Source organism: Plasmodium vivax, chromosome 8, assembly GCF_000002415.2.
Source record: "Plasmodium vivax chromosome 8, whole genome shotgun sequence".
NCBI lineage: Eukaryota > Apicomplexa > Aconoidasida > Haemosporida > Plasmodiidae > Plasmodium > Plasmodium vivax.
In genome coordinates this window covers 1291340-1306435 of record NC_009913.1, presented here as the reverse complement: position 1 = coordinate 1306435, position 15096 = coordinate 1291340, and the positions used below count along the sequence as shown (strand labels likewise).

Here is a 15096-nt window from a genome sequence, read left to right as displayed (position 1 = left end):
AGTATCAGCGGTGGTAGTATCAGCGGTGGTAGTATCAGCGGTGGTAGTATCAGCAGCGGTAGTCGCGGCAGTAGCAGTGGCAGCAGCAGCGGCGGCAGTACTAACTAGCGGCAGTAGCGGCAGTAGCGGCACTCGCAGCCACCCTAATGCACCGCGGAGGAACCCAATCGGGCCAAACGCATGCGCATGTACATTTACATGTACACAGCCTACATGCATTCACACCACAAAGTAGCACCTCAGAAGATCCATTGTGCCTCCCCTCATCAGGGTAGGTAACACCAAGCGATTTCTTTTCAAGTCGAAAGCGAAGAGCTGGTGGGGCAAAAAAAAAGATAACCTTTTGTACTACCTTTCGCAGCGCTGCTCTGCTGAGCAAGCCCGCTAAGTAATATACCAGCCGCAACTCAATGAAGTGTCCTCCTGGCGATTTCAACCGGCATGCCGCGCGGCGCAGAGGGGCACATAAAGGTGGGGCAGAACCTGCCGGCTCAACGTGGCACGATTTCCAACTTTGGAAAAGAAAAAAAAAAAAAAAAAAAAAAAAAAAAAAAAAAATATATACATATATACATATATACATATACATATATATACATATATACATACATATACATATTCACATCCGCGCAGTGGCACTCCTCCAACATTGCTCCCTCCCTTTGCTCATTACTTCTGATGAGAGAGAGGGGGAAGCGGCCAAATGGTGAGCTGCAGCAACAGCGGGGGAAGGGAAACGGTCGTTCTTTTTCCCCGCCCCGGGAAAATCACCAATAGGTAAAAAAAAAATGACACATTAAAAATAAAAGTTGTACATTTAAAAAATCGAAAAAGGGAGAGAAAATTAAAAAAAAAAAAAAAAAAAAAAGCCGAATAGGGACGAACTTACACATGCGACAAGTCAAACAGGGGGTTCACAAATTGGTATGCACTCACATGGGGGGAAGCGGAATGGTTTACTCTCCCCCTCTGCTTCCGCTTCTACTTCCACTTCTGCTTCTCCCCTTCAATTGTTAAGCTTGTTAATGTAAGAGGATATGTTATCCTCGTTGAAATACGCGTTGATGCTTTTCTTGCTCTGCTGCATCGTCTCTATGTTGCCATTGGAGCAGACTTGCACCTCCTCCTCCTTGTGCGTGGCCTTCTTAACGGTCCACTTGTTTTCATTTAAAAATTTTTCCAGCTCGTTCATATCTTTATAATTTAAATAAGTGGCCATATTTTGAAGCGAAATATTTTCAAAGCTTAGAGTAATACAGTTTAAAATATACTTCCTAACGTTGCAGATGAAGCTATCGTGATTGGCCAAAAACGAGTAGTCGCAACTTCGGTTATCCATCCCTTGGTTATTGTTAATGCAGCTCCACAGTTTTATAAAATGGCACTCCTTAATCAAATCATACAGATAGACGACGCTTCTAATGTGCTCGTCATACAGGTTAGGGTTGATGAGGCTGAGGTAGGTATTCATGTCTACCTCATTTATGTTATACAGTACACACACGAGGATTTTTTTGATTACAATTTTGTCGAAGCAGTGGGGGTACAGACAGAAGAGCCTCAGCAGCGTCAGCATCACTTCGTTGTCAAAGTACTCGTTGTTTCCGAAGGCGATGTCCACGTAGTCGCTCAGGGTTTCTGCGTTTGGAAGGGGAGAAGGGGGGCATCAAATGTTTCACGGTGGGGAGGTACTGCCAAGCGGGGTGAGGCATATTAAGGGGGTCCTCTTCAGGGGGAGAACCCCGCAGAGTGATCCCCCCCAGCGCTATAACCACGGGGGGTACCCACTTCGAAGTCCTCTCCTTTTCCTTCCCCTCCTACGACTTACTCAGCTTGGAGGCGTTGAACATCATGTGTGGGTAAACCTTAATGGCCTGAACCTCCTCGATAATACTTTTCACATCCATGGTTGGCGATTTTCGAACGGCTATGGCTATATGGATGACTCTCCGTTACGGTTAGGGAAAGGAAAAAAAGAAAGAAAAAAAAAATTCTTCACGGGGAACTCTTCCTGGTAAATATTTTAAACAAACTCGTCGCTTCGAGTTGTTCGCAGGAGGCGATCGAACGGCGTGCTTTTTGCGCTGCTTTTTGGGCTGCCTTTTGCGCTGCTTTTTGGGCTGCCTTTTGCGCTACTTTTTGCGTTGCCTTTTGCGCTACTTTTTGCGTTGCCTTTTGCGCTACTTTTTGCGTTGCCTTTTGCGCTACTTTTTGCGTTGCCTTTTGCGCTACTTTTTGCGTTGCTTTTCGTGCCGCTTTTCTTGCCGCTTCCTGGTGAGCACTCATCAGCTTGGGCGAAATGCGCTCCCATGCGGGGTAGCTCCTTCAATGTTTGCCTGACTCCGCTTGCATTCGCTTACCATGCGTTCTGTCGCAAAGGTGACGCGTTTGGGGGAGGGGACCGAGGCAGAAGAGGGGGGTGAGCCGAAAAAGAGGAAGCGCAAGAGTTGGCAAAGCAGAGCGAAAAAAAAAAAAAAAAAAAAAAAAACATATACATATACAAATACAAATACATAATATGAATATATATATATGCGTACCATATTTATACGTACTTACGCGCAATATGCATATTCGCTGGAGGCCGTGCATACGCAGTGCTGCGACCGCGGAGCCGCATGTGTATACCGCCGGCGCGCAGGTGCCCACCATCCAACAACCTTTTCTGTCGGCGCGATCGCGTGGCAGTTCATTTGGAAGCACGCCGTGCAGAAATGCGTATCGCAGTGGGGAGCAGCAGCTGAAAATGCACGCCCTCTCCACGCGAATGCGCATGGACGATTGCGATGGGGGAAGTGTCCCCAATTTATCACCCCCCCGCAAATGCGCTTCGCATAGGAAGAGCCATATTTTTCCCGCGCCATTTCAAAGGGAGGGGTGTTCGCATAATCACGTCCCCCCCTCGTACTCCTTCCTCCTTGCGCAGCACCGCACCAGCCATCTCGCACAGAGGTGATATGCATATTTCCCCCCTTCCCCCTATTGGCGCACGCATCCGTATGACATATGCAAATGCATACACTTCTAACGAAAAAAGGGAATTTTTTTTTTTTTTTTTTTTTCATTTTGCTGAAAGCACATTTTTGTGTGAAAAGGAAAGTCGTACGCCCAGTCGTCGGGCCCTGTCACTTCGTTTTGATTCCCTCCCCCCCTTTTTGTTTGTAGCGCTGATTTCGTTTTATCATTGTGCCTCCACGTTACTGCATTTTCCCCACCGCGCTGCGCCGCACTGTACCGTACCACACCGCATCGCGTCACATCGCGTCACATCGCATCGCATCGCATCGCATCACATTTTATTTTATTTTTCCTCCCCTCGAAAGTGCCGCTCCACTCGGTGGATAAATCGCCAGTCAAGGGCAAAAACGGACGTCCAGCTGCACGCCTCCGCGCAGTTCCCTCATATTGTTGCTAATAGGCACCCCTGTACCTGCATTCGGGGGAGGAAGGAAAAGGCGTAGACGCAAGCAGAGGAACAAACGTCGCAGTTAGTCACGCGGACAGAGGGGACTACGTCCAAACAGCTGCAAATTGCGCGCACGCCGCTTTGACGCAGGAGAAAAGGCAGTAGGGGAAGCTGCACCCCAGAGGAACAATCAGTGCAGTGCAGTGTAGTTTTTTTTTTTCCTTTTTTTTTTTCCTTTTTTTTTTTCCTTTTTTTTTTTTTTTTTTTTCTCTTTCCTTTCATGCTTCCCAAGATTACCCAGCAAAAGGTTAAACCAACCCGATTAGCGGCTGTAAAATGTATTCCCTCTATGTCAACAACCAGCATGGTACGTTAGTTTACGAAAAGGTACGCGTTTGAGTGGCTGAAGTGTGTCGCCTGCATGTGAGCCGTCCGCGGTTACGCCGCTTCGATATCGCGTCCACTTCGCTTCCATATCGCTTCCATATCGCCTCCACCTCGCCTCCATCCCGCCCGTCCTGCTTCCTCCCCCCCCCTGCAGCACTTCAGCGACGAAATAAAGCTAAACAGTAATGAGGAGATAAGACTGGCCTCCATGCTGCACGGCATTTCGACCATATCCGAGAAGATCAACGTGCATGCCTCCCCCCTAAATGAATCGAAGAGGAACATTTTCAAGTCACTAGAGAAGAAGGGCATCGAGACGATCGAGGGAGATGGTTTCAAAATTCAATGTTACGACACGTTGACAGGAATTAAAATTTTCATCGTGCACAAAGATGACCTCAACATAGAGGCAAACACCTACTTGAAAAGGGTTCACGAATTGTATAGCGACATCATTTTGAAGAACCCCTTCTACGACATTGACATGCCCATACGTTCCGCGGTGTTTAACGAGCAGGTCGAGAAGCTCTTCGCCGGCTTGTGAACTCAGCAGGGAGCTTCGCCGGGACTCGGCGCAGATAAGCGGTTACACGGTTTAGCGGCTAATCAGTTACGCCGTTACGCGGCCAGACGGACAAACGTAGACACCCCTTTGGCATACCCGCCCAACTCGTGTGAATACCACCCCTCGGAGCCCACCACGGAGAATCCGGACGGCAGCGTCGGCAGAGAGAACGTCTTGAATTGTCTCCTCAGCGCTTCACCGCTTTATCGCCTTACTGCTTCACCGCCTTAACTCCTTACCGCCTCATCGCATTACCGCCTCACCGCCCCACCGCTTCACCCCACCAGAGAGCTAAAATGAACCTCTTCCTTAACGTACTCATTTTGATTGACGCAGCGAGTGTTACGTTCCTCTCAGTAACATTTCTTATGATCAACTTGAATGAAGAAAGTCTGTTACTAAGTAAAGCACACCGAGAAAATGGGAAAAAGGCTCTGGTAGTAGCCATTTTGTTGTATGCAGTTTTTTTAATTTTCCTCTTTACATACAAAGCCTACAAAAACAAGCGAAAGCTGTACAACAACTTCTTCATGAAGAAGAGAAATGCGCCCAGGTATGTTCAGCTCGCCAGCAACTATTTATCAGCCACGGACGAGTACGAGCAGTACGAGCTGAGCAAGATTTAGCGTCGCGTTAGTTTGTGTGTTGATGGCGGTAGACGAGTGTACGCAGGGTGTATATATTAGCAGCGGTGTGCAACATCCACGTGCGAGCTTGCCGTCGCTGTACTGTTTGCGAACCTTTGCAGAGGCGAACGAAAGAAGCAGGAAAAAAGTAATTAAAATTAGCAGCCGACCTTAATGTTTTTACTTCCACGTCAGTCATGCGAGTGGGCCTTTATGTGTGCTCATTTTTGTTTTAATTTTAGCTGATTTTTTTTTTTTTTCACCCATTTTTACAGCTATTTTACAGCTACATATACGCTACATTTACGCTACATTTACAGCCATTTTTACAGTAATTTTTTTTTTACCTGTCCATGTTCATATTTTTTTTTTTTTTTACTCCCCTTATTCATATTTTACCTTTTTAAGTAAAATATAACTTTTTTTTTTTCACAAAAGTTGTAAAAAATGTGTAAATAAAATAACCCCTTTTTTTTATCACAATTGGAGAGCTCCACGCGGGAGGGGTCCCCCTTTTGACATGTTCTATTCTGACATTCCACAATTGCGAATCCGCTCTGGGAAATGGCTCTCCGCGTGCATACCTGAGCATACTGTGTGTGTCCTTCCCCTGATAGCAACTTTCAAACAAATCCGCATTTTTTTCTGCATAATATTGCGCAATGGGGAGAAATAGCCAAGGTGTTTAATGCCGCAAAGGGTAAAAAAAAGAAAAAAAAAAAGAAGGCTTCTTCCCCCTACGCCGCGTAGCATACACAATTTGGTGTTCATTCCTTCCCACCCCCTAACAGGGAAAAGAACACACATATAATTAACCCCCCATGAAAGTGTAAATCGTGGCTGAAAACAGAATTGTCACCCATCATATGGCGCGCATAAGCGCATACGCATGTGCGTGCATTTAAGAGTATTTTTTTTTTTTTTTTTTTTTTTGTCAGCCTTCCCAATTGTTTAATAGCGAATAAAAACTCGCTTTATTGTGCATCGAATGATCTCCTCACTGGAGATTCGTTACCCCTGAAGCATCTTCCCCCGTGCGGACGTACGATATGCAGTTGCATGGGCGGAGTTCCTCCCCTTTGTAATTTTACCATATTTTATATATTATATATTATATATTATTGTTATTGTTATTGTTATTTTATTTTATTTTATTTTATTTATTTTTTTTTTTTTGTGCTGCCTGCCTTTCCGGGGTAAATTCCCAGCTTGGTTTTTACGCACAAAGGGGGAGCGCCTCGCGTGAGTGGCAAATTCTCCGTTCTGTGAGTACGCCTGCTTGGCAAGCGCATGCTACGCTGTGCTATGCGCGCATACACGCATGTTCGTGTCCACGGCAAAAGAGAAGCGACAAGGAAAAAATGAAGATGCTCGAGCTGAACTACTACCATGGAGAGATATTCGAAAAGTACAAAATCAACAGCGTGCTGTCCGCACTGGTAGACAAGCACAAGCTGCAAAATGAAAGCATCGATTTTAACGAACTGAGCAACAGGAAGAACAACTACAGCATAATGGCCCTCCTGGGAAGCCAAATCAAAAATTTTAACGACGATGTGTATAAAGATATAGATACGAATGATATCATCTTAGCTCTCTCCAAGTTGAAACAAATTGACGAACAGATCACCATAAACGAAAGCCGCAATAAAGATTACATTTTGGAGATGGCAGAGCAAATGTACTATGAGTACTCCCAGAAGGGACACATCAGCAATGAAAATTCTTTCCATTTAAATGGAAAGGAAAACTTCATCACCGTGAATTTACAACTCATGAATGAAATTAACGCAGGGATTAGGAGTTACCAAAATAAGATACCCTATTTGCGTTCCCATTGGGAGGAAAAATATCCCAGGGGGGATGCTTTACTCCCTGTCGGCGGGGCTCCACATCATAATAATGGGGACGCCGATAATTACAACACCTCTGGGTTGATTGAACGGGAGGATTATTACAGCGTGAAGCAAAGTGAGCTTGCGGATGATAGGGGGAGAAACCTGCTGGGTAAAAATACCCACCCGAGTAGGAAGAACAGCCAGGTGTTTGCCAACCGGACTGATGAGCACAACCAGGTGGATGAGTTGGGGCCAAACGAGGATGATAGTCATTTGGGCGTCCTTCGTGGCGCGAATGCCACAGAGTATGGAGCAGAAAAGGCCCTCTGTAATGCTGGTGGTAGTGGGAAGAGCAACCTGTATCAGTACCGAAAGGAGGCGACGAACAGCACCTACTGCAACAGCGTCGAAAATGTGAATGGCCCCGGCGGGGCGAGCAGGCGGAGCAGCCTGAACTTCCTTGGCGAAGAGGAGGGCGACGGCGCCCATGTTAGCGGCATTAATGATGACCGTGGTGAGCGCATGGGAGAGCGCCTAGGCGAGCGCAGTGCCAGGAGCACCAGCAACCATCGAAGGAGAAGCAGCCTCAGCAACGGGACGCGTTATCACCAGGGGGAACAGGCCCTGATAAGAGACCCATCGAAAGGGGCCTACTTGAAGAGGGAGACGGGGCTGGCGAGACCATCTGCGCATATGGGCCAAGCCAGAAAAACAGCTCAGTACGAACGAGGGGAAGAAGACAATAACTTGGCCGAAAATAACCGCAGAAATAGTGCCCTCAGCAGTGCACAAGATTTAGGCATAGCAATGGAGAATGAGCCAACCACACACAGGAGGAGAAGCTTTTACGATGCGGAGCATGTTAGCAGAATCAACTCGAACATGTGGGGCCACCGACATACCAGGGCCCATGCAAGTGGAAGCGGCAAAGGGAGATTTGAAAAAAATGGCGAGCTTCTACGCAAGGAGGATTTGAACTACTACGGAGCTGAGTCGAAGCGAGCCATGAGCAATGTAAATAGCATTATGGGTGCTTACCACCCGGGGGGGAAAATACCTGCACATGGCAATATTTTCACCAAAAAGGGCCTTAACAGTAATGGGCGCAATGGGGGCAACGCCCCCAACAGCGTCCTCGAAAATATTGACAAGGCCGAACAAGAAATCGTTAACAACCACTTGAAGAATTCGCTAACGCAGAACGAATACGTCGCGCGGAGGATGAGCTCCATCCTGCTGAACCCGACCATGCCGCAGAAGGAAATCTTTGGCGGCAGAGTTGTGCCCCCCTATGGCCACCAAGGTCACCAAGGTTATCAAGGTCAGCAATACCCTCAAAGTGTAACAGCCTTCCCTCCGAGGAATCCATCGAGTGGTAATAACTACCCGGGGGACCTGTCTCTGCAGAAGTACAGCACACTCGGCCAGAGAAAGAATTACACGGCCTACACGAACAACAACAGTAGCTACATCGTCAGTAGCAGCGTCAACAAGAATAACCCCTCTGAAGAGGACTCCATCATTCACGTGCTTGGAGGGAGAGGCGGGACGGACCATGAGAATAAGCAGTTCGTTGCGAGACCTAGAAATAGCTACCTCATGAGGGAGAGAAACATGCACTTCAACTCTGTGGAGCGAAATAACAGCTCCAACACGCCGCTGATAAATATGGACAGTGTGAGTAACTTCTCGCGCAACGTGCCGAAATCGATTGAATCGAACGTAAATTTGTACACAAATAAACACTCACGGGCGTTGGACATAAATGACCTGAACAGCAATGCCAGTCGAAACTACGTGAACAGTTCGAACAGCTTCAAAAGCGACTTCACAGCGATGCGCGAAAATTATGCCAAGATGCTGGACCGCTCCAAGTCGCTCACTTCGCAGGTTTATCGGGCGCCCGTTGCACAGAGGTATATGTAGAGGAGGGAGGGGGAGGTGGAAGAGACTTGCCCGTTTTTTACTTCCTACTCATTCGGTGCCATGGTTAGCGGCGCTGTACTGACTGAGGGGCACCGCAAAGGGGAAAAACCCGTTTGCGCCTTGACCCAGGTCGCGCGCCTTTGTGTACGCTCATTTGGGGACACTTCTGTGCGCCCTTTTTTTTGCGCTTTTTTTTTGTTTTTTTTTTTGTTTTTTTTTTTTTCGAACTGCTCCGCAGCGCAAAATGGGGCAAGGCGTCGACACCACTTGGACAGCACGCGGACAAACAACAACGGTGAAGAGGTGTCCAAATGGGTCACCGCCGCACGTCGTAGTGGAAAATTCTGCACAACTGGCGATCTGGCTTTTTTTTTTTTTTTTTTTTTTTTTTATTCCCGGGCGATTTACTGCCCATTTGGTGGCAGCCCAGGGGGAGCAACTAGCCAAATGGACCCGTCCTCTTTAATTTGTCCCAAAAAAATATGAACGTTCATAAAGAAGAAGCAAAAAATATATTGCCGGCAAGGTGATTTTGCAGAGTTTGTCAGCTGGGCTAGCCAAAACGCATGCCGGAAAAAAAAAAAAAAAAAAAAAAAAAAAAAAATACAGAAAATAGAAAGCAGAAATGCCAAATGGGAGCGCAAAATGGATTACCCCCAGGGGGTGACAAAAAATGCCGAGCCTTTTTACCTACCACCGGAAAGACATCTGTTGCTCAAATGTTAAGGCAGTCCGTATTTTTGCTGAACTTATTACGCCTTTTTCTTCGTTCGTTTGTTTGTTCGTTTGTTTGTTTATTTTTTATTTTTTATTTTTCATTTTTTCCCCCTTTTGCAAAGAACAAAAGTGCGAAGCGTTGCGCTGCCGCTCGTGGCGAACAAAAGAGGCGCAGACTTCTCTCCCTGTGGGAAAGCCCCCGCGGCACTACATTCACACAGTCTTTGCGCCACCTGGCTCTGCTTAAACAATGCTGAACTCCGATTTGGGGAAGCCCCAAGATGACGTGGCAGTGTACGAGTACACAGACATCCCAATGCACGTGTCCTTGCCCAGGTACGTTTATAAATTTAAGCCATGGAACAACGACACGCGTTATTTATACCCCCCCGAGAAGATGCAGGGAGAAATAGACGACCTAAATTTGCTGATGAAGTCGATGGTTCCCAGGTTATAATTTATTTCTGCAAGTTGTTTCGCCTTCGCACAGGGGGGCCGAACCGTTTGCGGACTGACCTGCGGCATATATGTATATGTCTATATGTATATAAGCATATGTATATATGTATATATATGTGCATCCATGTGCACGCCCAGTTTTCGCCTCCCCCCCGCCGCAGAATCTCCACCCTGTTCATGTCGACCATCTCGTGCAACCTGATGCTGCTGAGCTTCTGTGGACTCATCATATTCTTTCACTTCAAAAAGGACGTGGACACTTCCTTCATATTTGCATGCATCTTTTTAGGGTCCTTTATCCACTACGTTATAAGCATAGTGTGCAGGTACTTAATCACGAAGGCTGTGATCATGGCCGTGGAGTCCAGGCTGAAGGAGCTGAACGCGAAATACGACAGCGAGAAAATTTATTTTAAGTTAATTAATTTAAGCACCATAGGGTTCAAGTATTTGAAATTTCACTGGGGTTACAACAACACTGTGCACTATGCGCTGCGCGTTGTGTACAAGTACTGCGTGATTATATGAGTCAGGCGGGGGGGAGTGCAAAATGGATGAAGCTTGGCAGGTGTTCGCCCCACCACGCTCCACCTTCGAAAGGGAGGAAAAAAAGGGAGGAAAACGAGAGAAAAAAAAGGAGAGAGAAAAAATTACGCAAAAAAGAGGGGAAAAAAATTAAGCAACTGGGAAGGGTTACCCACTTTGCTAATCGCATTTCTGTCCACACTGTCCATTTTTTTTCTCTTTCGCCATTTTTCTTTTTTTTCCCTTTGCAATTTTTCCCCTTTTAAACAAACGGGTCACACTAAAAAATGTCACTTGCCGAAGCGGCCGCGTGGGGGAGGTGCAGCCGCAGATGCAGTCACTGATGCATCCACCGATGCAGCGGTGTACGCGTCACCCCCCGCGTGTTCCTCATTCCGCCATTTGCTTCTTCACCCATGGAGCGAGTTCTTTTGGGGAGCAAAATAAAAGCTGTCTCCTTTAGCTGAGCAGGGTTGAGTGCTTCCACTGTGGTGGCGCAACTTTTTGGCATGCCGCTCCACCAACGAGCACATCACCCCAAAAACGCTTTACCCATTGTCACTCTCGGAGGGAGACCAAGCCCGAAGCCCCTTTTTCATACTGTTGTAGCTTTTCCTTTTCAGTATGCTGTGGATTTCTTTCGCGTTGGAATCTCTGGACGACTTTCGGGTACTGATAGGGGAGTGGGGGAATGGGAAAGGATTTATCTCGCAAAACGGTCGTTGCGCGAGCGGAGCGGGACGAAAAAAAAGGGGAGGCAAAAAAGGGGAGGCAAAAAAGGGGAGACAAAAAAGGGAGAAACAAAAAAGAGACGCATAAATAAATGACAATTGGGGAGAGGAAAAAACCCTCCCCTTCTCTTGACTTTTCAACGTGAGAAGTGGAAGAAGAAAAAAAAAAGAAGGACTGCCTAGCTGAGGTGACGTGAAAGCTTTTTCTGTTCGACTCGTAAACTACTTCGCGGCGGGGTGGCACGGACGTATCAGCGCAACGTTGCAGCAGCGTAACGGCGCAACGGGTGACGGCCGCCCCCGCGAACCGCTCAAAATGAAGCTTAATTTCTACCTGTCGTCGTCAAACTCTTTCACGGAGCCTCTGCCATTTCTGCCATTCGCCGCGTCCAACTCTCTTCGATGCTTATGCTTCGCCGTTCCTGCGGAGGAGGGTGAAAGGGAGGCGGACGAGCTGCTTCTTCCATCCGAGTTCGCTGCACTGACACTTCTCCGGCGGCGTTCCTGCTTACCTCGCCCGCCCCTCGCTGCGTAGCCCCTCTCGATGCTCCTGCTATTGCTGCTATTGCTGTTGCTGCTGCTGCTCGATGCGGTGCTGGACTTGGCGTCGGAGGGCGTCTCACTCGATTGCCTTCTGCGTTCCCTGCGGCGCCTCCTCACGTCCGGGCTTCGCTCCATATCTCGATGCCTTCCCCCGTCTCGATGCTTCCCTTCCTCTCGATGCCTCTCCCGTCCTCTGCTTCTATCCCGTCCTCTGCTTCTATCCCGTCCTCTGCTTCTATCCCGTCCTCTGCTTCTATCCCGTCCTCTGCTTCTATCTCTTCCATGGCTTCTATCCCTTCCTCTGCTTTTATCCCTTCCTCTGCTTCTATCCCTCCTTCGGCTTCTATCCCTTCCTCGGCTTCTATCCCTCCCTCTGCCCCTCTCCCTGTCGCGGCTTCTATCCCTCCCTCGCCTTCTCCTCCTTTCCCTGTGCAGATCCATTTTCCCTCTGCGCCTGTCACTGCTGCGCTCACGACTGGAAGTATCCACACTTGACACATTTTTACGATTTTTTTTTTTTTTTTTTTTACTTTCCTCCGTTGGCTCATCCGAAGAGGAGTCCTCAATGCAACTGGGGCCGTCCCGCTCCTCCTCTTCTTCATCACTGTGACGCCTTTCCCTGTTGGCATATATTTTATGTTTCCTCCTTTTGTATTTTGCGTGCTTGTCTCCCTCAATGGTGGACGGTGACGATTCGGGAGAAGAACGTCTAGTTGGTTTCATCCTCCTCTTGTTGTGGATGTGGTCACTGCGCTTTGGCGAGTGGCCATCGATCTGTTTGTTCTGGTCCTGCGGCCTTCCCTTAGGGTCCTTTGGCGGTCCGTTCGGGTCATCCGTTTCGCCGCTGGCGTTTTCCGCTGGGGTGGGGTCCTTCCGGTTTGCACTTTCTGCAAGGGGGGTGGAAGAAGTGATTATCAGGGGAGGAGCGGTTAACAGGGGAGGAGCGGTGCACACACACGTGGGGATGAGCGCACCCTGGGCGGCCTCCTCACCCCCGCCCCGCATACCTGCGTATATGCTCCTCAAATTATGAATGTTCCTCTGCAGGAGCTCATTCTCCTTTTGGACTTGCTCCATTTCGATTCTTTTCGTTTCCATTTGGGAAGCCAAAAGTTGCGCCTCGTTCTGCTCTCCCGAAATGAGAAGTTCCAGTAGCTCTTGGACGAACACTTCGCTTTTTTTGTTTCCTGCAAGGATGCAGTGGTGGAGGGTAATATATACATGTGTGGGGGGGAGCACATACAAGGGGGCCTCTCCATCGTTACTCCGTTGACGTTGAATTGTTAACAGCACCGCGGTTAACTTGGCTGCACTGCACTGCTGCGCGCCTTACCAATGAAGCCGGTGAGGTTTATTTTGAGCCTCTTCGAGTTGAGGAAGTTCTCGCTCTCTTCGTCTGTCGAGGGGGGGCGGGTCAGCAGAAAGCAGAAGGTGGCATGAAGAACGGGTGGCAAAATGCAGCACGCAGAATGGGTTGGCAAAGTGCAGCACGCAGAGTGTTTGGCAGCTGTCACCATGCTGCACAGGCGGCCGCCTCCAATCGGCCACTCCGCGCAGGAAAGCCCTACCGATGGCCTCCGGGTCGAGCCTCAACTGAGAGACGCAGTACTCATACAGGATGTCATCCTCAAAGCCCAAAATTTCGATGAGCCTCTTTTGAATCCATTTGCCTACCACATCCAAATTTATTTTGGTAAGATCTATTTTGTGTTTGTATATTTCTGGCCAAGTCATCTTTTCGATGAGCTTCTTTTCCTTATCCCCAAAGTAGGGCGTCTGCTCTGTGTTGGTTCCTTTGTAGAATCCTCCCGCGCCCCTCATTGTGCTGCTCTAGATTTGGTTGCCAGGAGTATTGTGGGCACGCACCTGTATTGGTGAAACGGATCTATCGCTTCGATTCAAGCCCCTTCTGTATGGTCCACCGTTTAGGCGCAGCTAACTTTGTTACTTTGAAGAACCAATCGAGTGACGCCCCTTGGCGGTTACAAAGAGAAGGTAAACAGCTGGTTCTCCCGCTGGGGGAAAATCCTACGTGCTTCACATAGGGGGGGTGTTTCCTTCCTGCTACCCCTCCTCACCGCTTATAATCACGTGGGCAAGGATACATGCCCTGACATACGCTCATGAAAATGAAAAGAAAGCTCTTAGGTAGAAGAGAGGAGGAGTTCTCCCCCCTCTGCATTGGAAAGGCCTTTTTTCGAATCGCCCTTAACGGGGAAAAGAAGCTGATGCTGTTTGGTGAAGGCTATCTTGGGAGGCTTCCCTAGGGGAGAAGTTCACATGGGTTTTTTTTCCTTCCTCTCGTTTTGTGCCATAAGGCCCCTCTTCGCGTGTACAAGAATGGCCTTCGTCGTTTCGCCGTTTTGGCTGATTCTGCGTTAGGCGTTTCTGCCGCTTCGATGTTTCGCTGTTTCGTTTCTGCGTTTCTTCTTTTCTTCTTCCTTTTCTTTCTTTTCTTCTTTTTTTTTCTTTTCTAACCTGGCGAGTCTCCCCCCATTGGAGTGGCCAATCAAGCGAATTCGCCAGCGAAGAGGAAAAGAAGAAAAGAGGAAAAGAAGTGGCATGCACGTACGTATGTACGCACGTATGCTTGTACTTATGTTTGTATTTATGCGTGTATACCCCCGCGGTGTTCCCCTGAACGATGCCTCTAACCGCTTCGCTAATCGCGCATCCCACGTGCGCATGCAACGAATAGGAGGAGAAACGGCTTTATATTTTGTGTCACTTGCGGGCAGGTAGCTATTCCGTTTTTTTTTTTTTTTCCCGTTCCTAGGCGTAAAAAAAAAAAAAAAAAAAAAAACGCCGAACGTGCTGAACGTGCTAAACGCGCTAACTGGGGCAAATGCAGATGTCAGGGCGGCGCACCGCGTTTCTCTTTTCTATACGTGCCGCTCGCCATGTTGCAATTACGCTCAGTTGGGGGGATGATTAATGGGGCAGTCCGCTCGGAGAGGCTACCCCAACCCCACGTTTCCTGCTCCACTGGAGCAGTGAGAGGAACAAAAAATGAGGGAAGCAGATCTTGACGAGGCACAACGGAGTTGAGCTCTACCATCGTCCACTGAGGAGAAGCAAACAGGAAAAGAAAAGCGAACGTTCCCATACACGTATGCACCAGTTAGGGAAGAACAAAACGGTGGGACCAACAGTCTGATTCGTTGTATTCCAGGAAGACCCCCTTTTGGCAACTCTGTGTATGTGTGTAGGGGGGTAGGTTGTATGTGCTAGGTGGGCCTCGCCATATGGCTTTCCCTTTTTTCTCCCGTCCCTTCAGCGGGTGTGTGCGCGCAAGGGGAAGTAAAAGCATCACACGGGAGGGAGGGGAGAAAAAAGGCAAAGCCACACTTGCAGTTGGCACAAAATTGCGAAG

At 48.3% G+C, this 15096-nt stretch overlaps 6 protein-coding genes across 6 annotated transcripts, besides 16 other annotated features; 4 read left to right on the top strand and 2 right to left on the bottom strand.

The window, feature by feature from the left end:
- Positions 1-751: 751 nt before the first annotated feature.
- Positions 752-810: a microsatellite.
- A 161-nt stretch (positions 811-971) lies between these two features.
- Positions 972-994: a microsatellite.
- A 12-nt stretch (positions 995-1006) lies between these two features.
- PVX_119635 (eukaryotic translation initiation factor 3 subunit 11, putative) lies at positions 1007-2248 on the bottom strand (the record flags this gene model as incomplete). The annotated part of the gene is made up of 2 exons (XM_001613074.1): positions 1829-2248; positions 1007-1638 (listed from the first exon to the last, which is right to left on the bottom strand). Exons 1-2 carry the CDS (start codon positions 1905-1907, stop codon positions 1007-1009), a joined length of 711 nt encoding a protein of 236 aa, XP_001613124.1. The 5' UTR covers positions 1908-2248.
- A 1494-nt stretch (positions 2249-3742) lies between these two features.
- On the top strand, positions 3743-4337 carry PVX_119640 (sybindin domain containing protein; the record flags this gene model as incomplete). The annotated part of the gene is made up of 2 exons (XM_001613075.1): positions 3743-3793; positions 3948-4337. 2 exons carry the CDS (start codon positions 3743-3745, stop codon positions 4335-4337), a joined length of 441 nt encoding a protein of 146 aa, XP_001613125.1.
- A 317-nt stretch (positions 4338-4654) lies between these two features.
- PVX_119645 (hypothetical protein, conserved) lies at positions 4655-4984 on the top strand (the record flags this gene model as incomplete). The annotated part of the gene is made up of 1 exon (XM_001613076.1): positions 4655-4984. One exon carries the CDS (start codon positions 4655-4657, stop codon positions 4982-4984), a length of 330 nt encoding a protein of 109 aa, XP_001613126.1.
- A 1306-nt stretch (positions 4985-6290) lies between these two features.
- Positions 6291-6554: a microsatellite.
- PVX_119650 (hypothetical protein, conserved) lies at positions 6346-8748 on the top strand (the record flags this gene model as incomplete). Its single annotated transcript, XM_001613077.1, has 1 exon — positions 6346-8748. One exon carries the CDS (start codon positions 6346-6348, stop codon positions 8746-8748), a length of 2403 nt encoding a protein of 800 aa, XP_001613127.1.
- Positions 6956-7085: a microsatellite.
- Positions 7363-7455: a microsatellite.
- Positions 8749-9715: 967 nt separating the features above from the next.
- Positions 9716-10452, top strand: PVX_119655 (hypothetical protein, conserved; the record flags this gene model as incomplete). Its single annotated transcript, XM_001613078.1, has 2 exons — positions 9716-9915; positions 10086-10452. 2 exons carry the CDS (start codon positions 9716-9718, stop codon positions 10450-10452), a joined length of 567 nt encoding a protein of 188 aa, XP_001613128.1.
- Positions 9986-10012: a microsatellite.
- PVX_119660 (hypothetical protein, conserved) lies at positions 10338-13544 on the bottom strand (the record flags this gene model as incomplete). The annotated part of the gene is made up of 6 exons (XM_001613079.1): positions 10338-11121; positions 11515-11707; positions 12254-12610; positions 12731-12910; positions 13057-13119; positions 13292-13544. 6 exons carry the CDS (start codon positions 13542-13544, stop codon positions 10998-11000), a joined length of 1170 nt encoding a protein of 389 aa, XP_001613129.1. The 3' UTR covers positions 10338-10997.
- Positions 11315-11407: a microsatellite.
- Positions 11832-11851: a microsatellite.
- Positions 12353-12470: a microsatellite.
- Positions 12805-12841: a microsatellite.
- A 406-nt stretch (positions 13545-13950) lies between the features above and the next one.
- Positions 13951-13972: a microsatellite.
- Positions 13973-14043: 71 nt separating this feature from the next.
- Positions 14044-14067: a microsatellite.
- A 235-nt stretch (positions 14068-14302) lies between these two features.
- Positions 14303-14336: a microsatellite.
- Positions 14337-14498: 162 nt separating this feature from the next.
- Positions 14499-14527: a microsatellite.
- Positions 14528-14638: 111 nt separating this feature from the next.
- Positions 14639-14659: a microsatellite.
- A 74-nt stretch (positions 14660-14733) lies between these two features.
- Positions 14734-14757: a microsatellite.
- Positions 14758-15096: the final 339 nt, after the last annotated feature.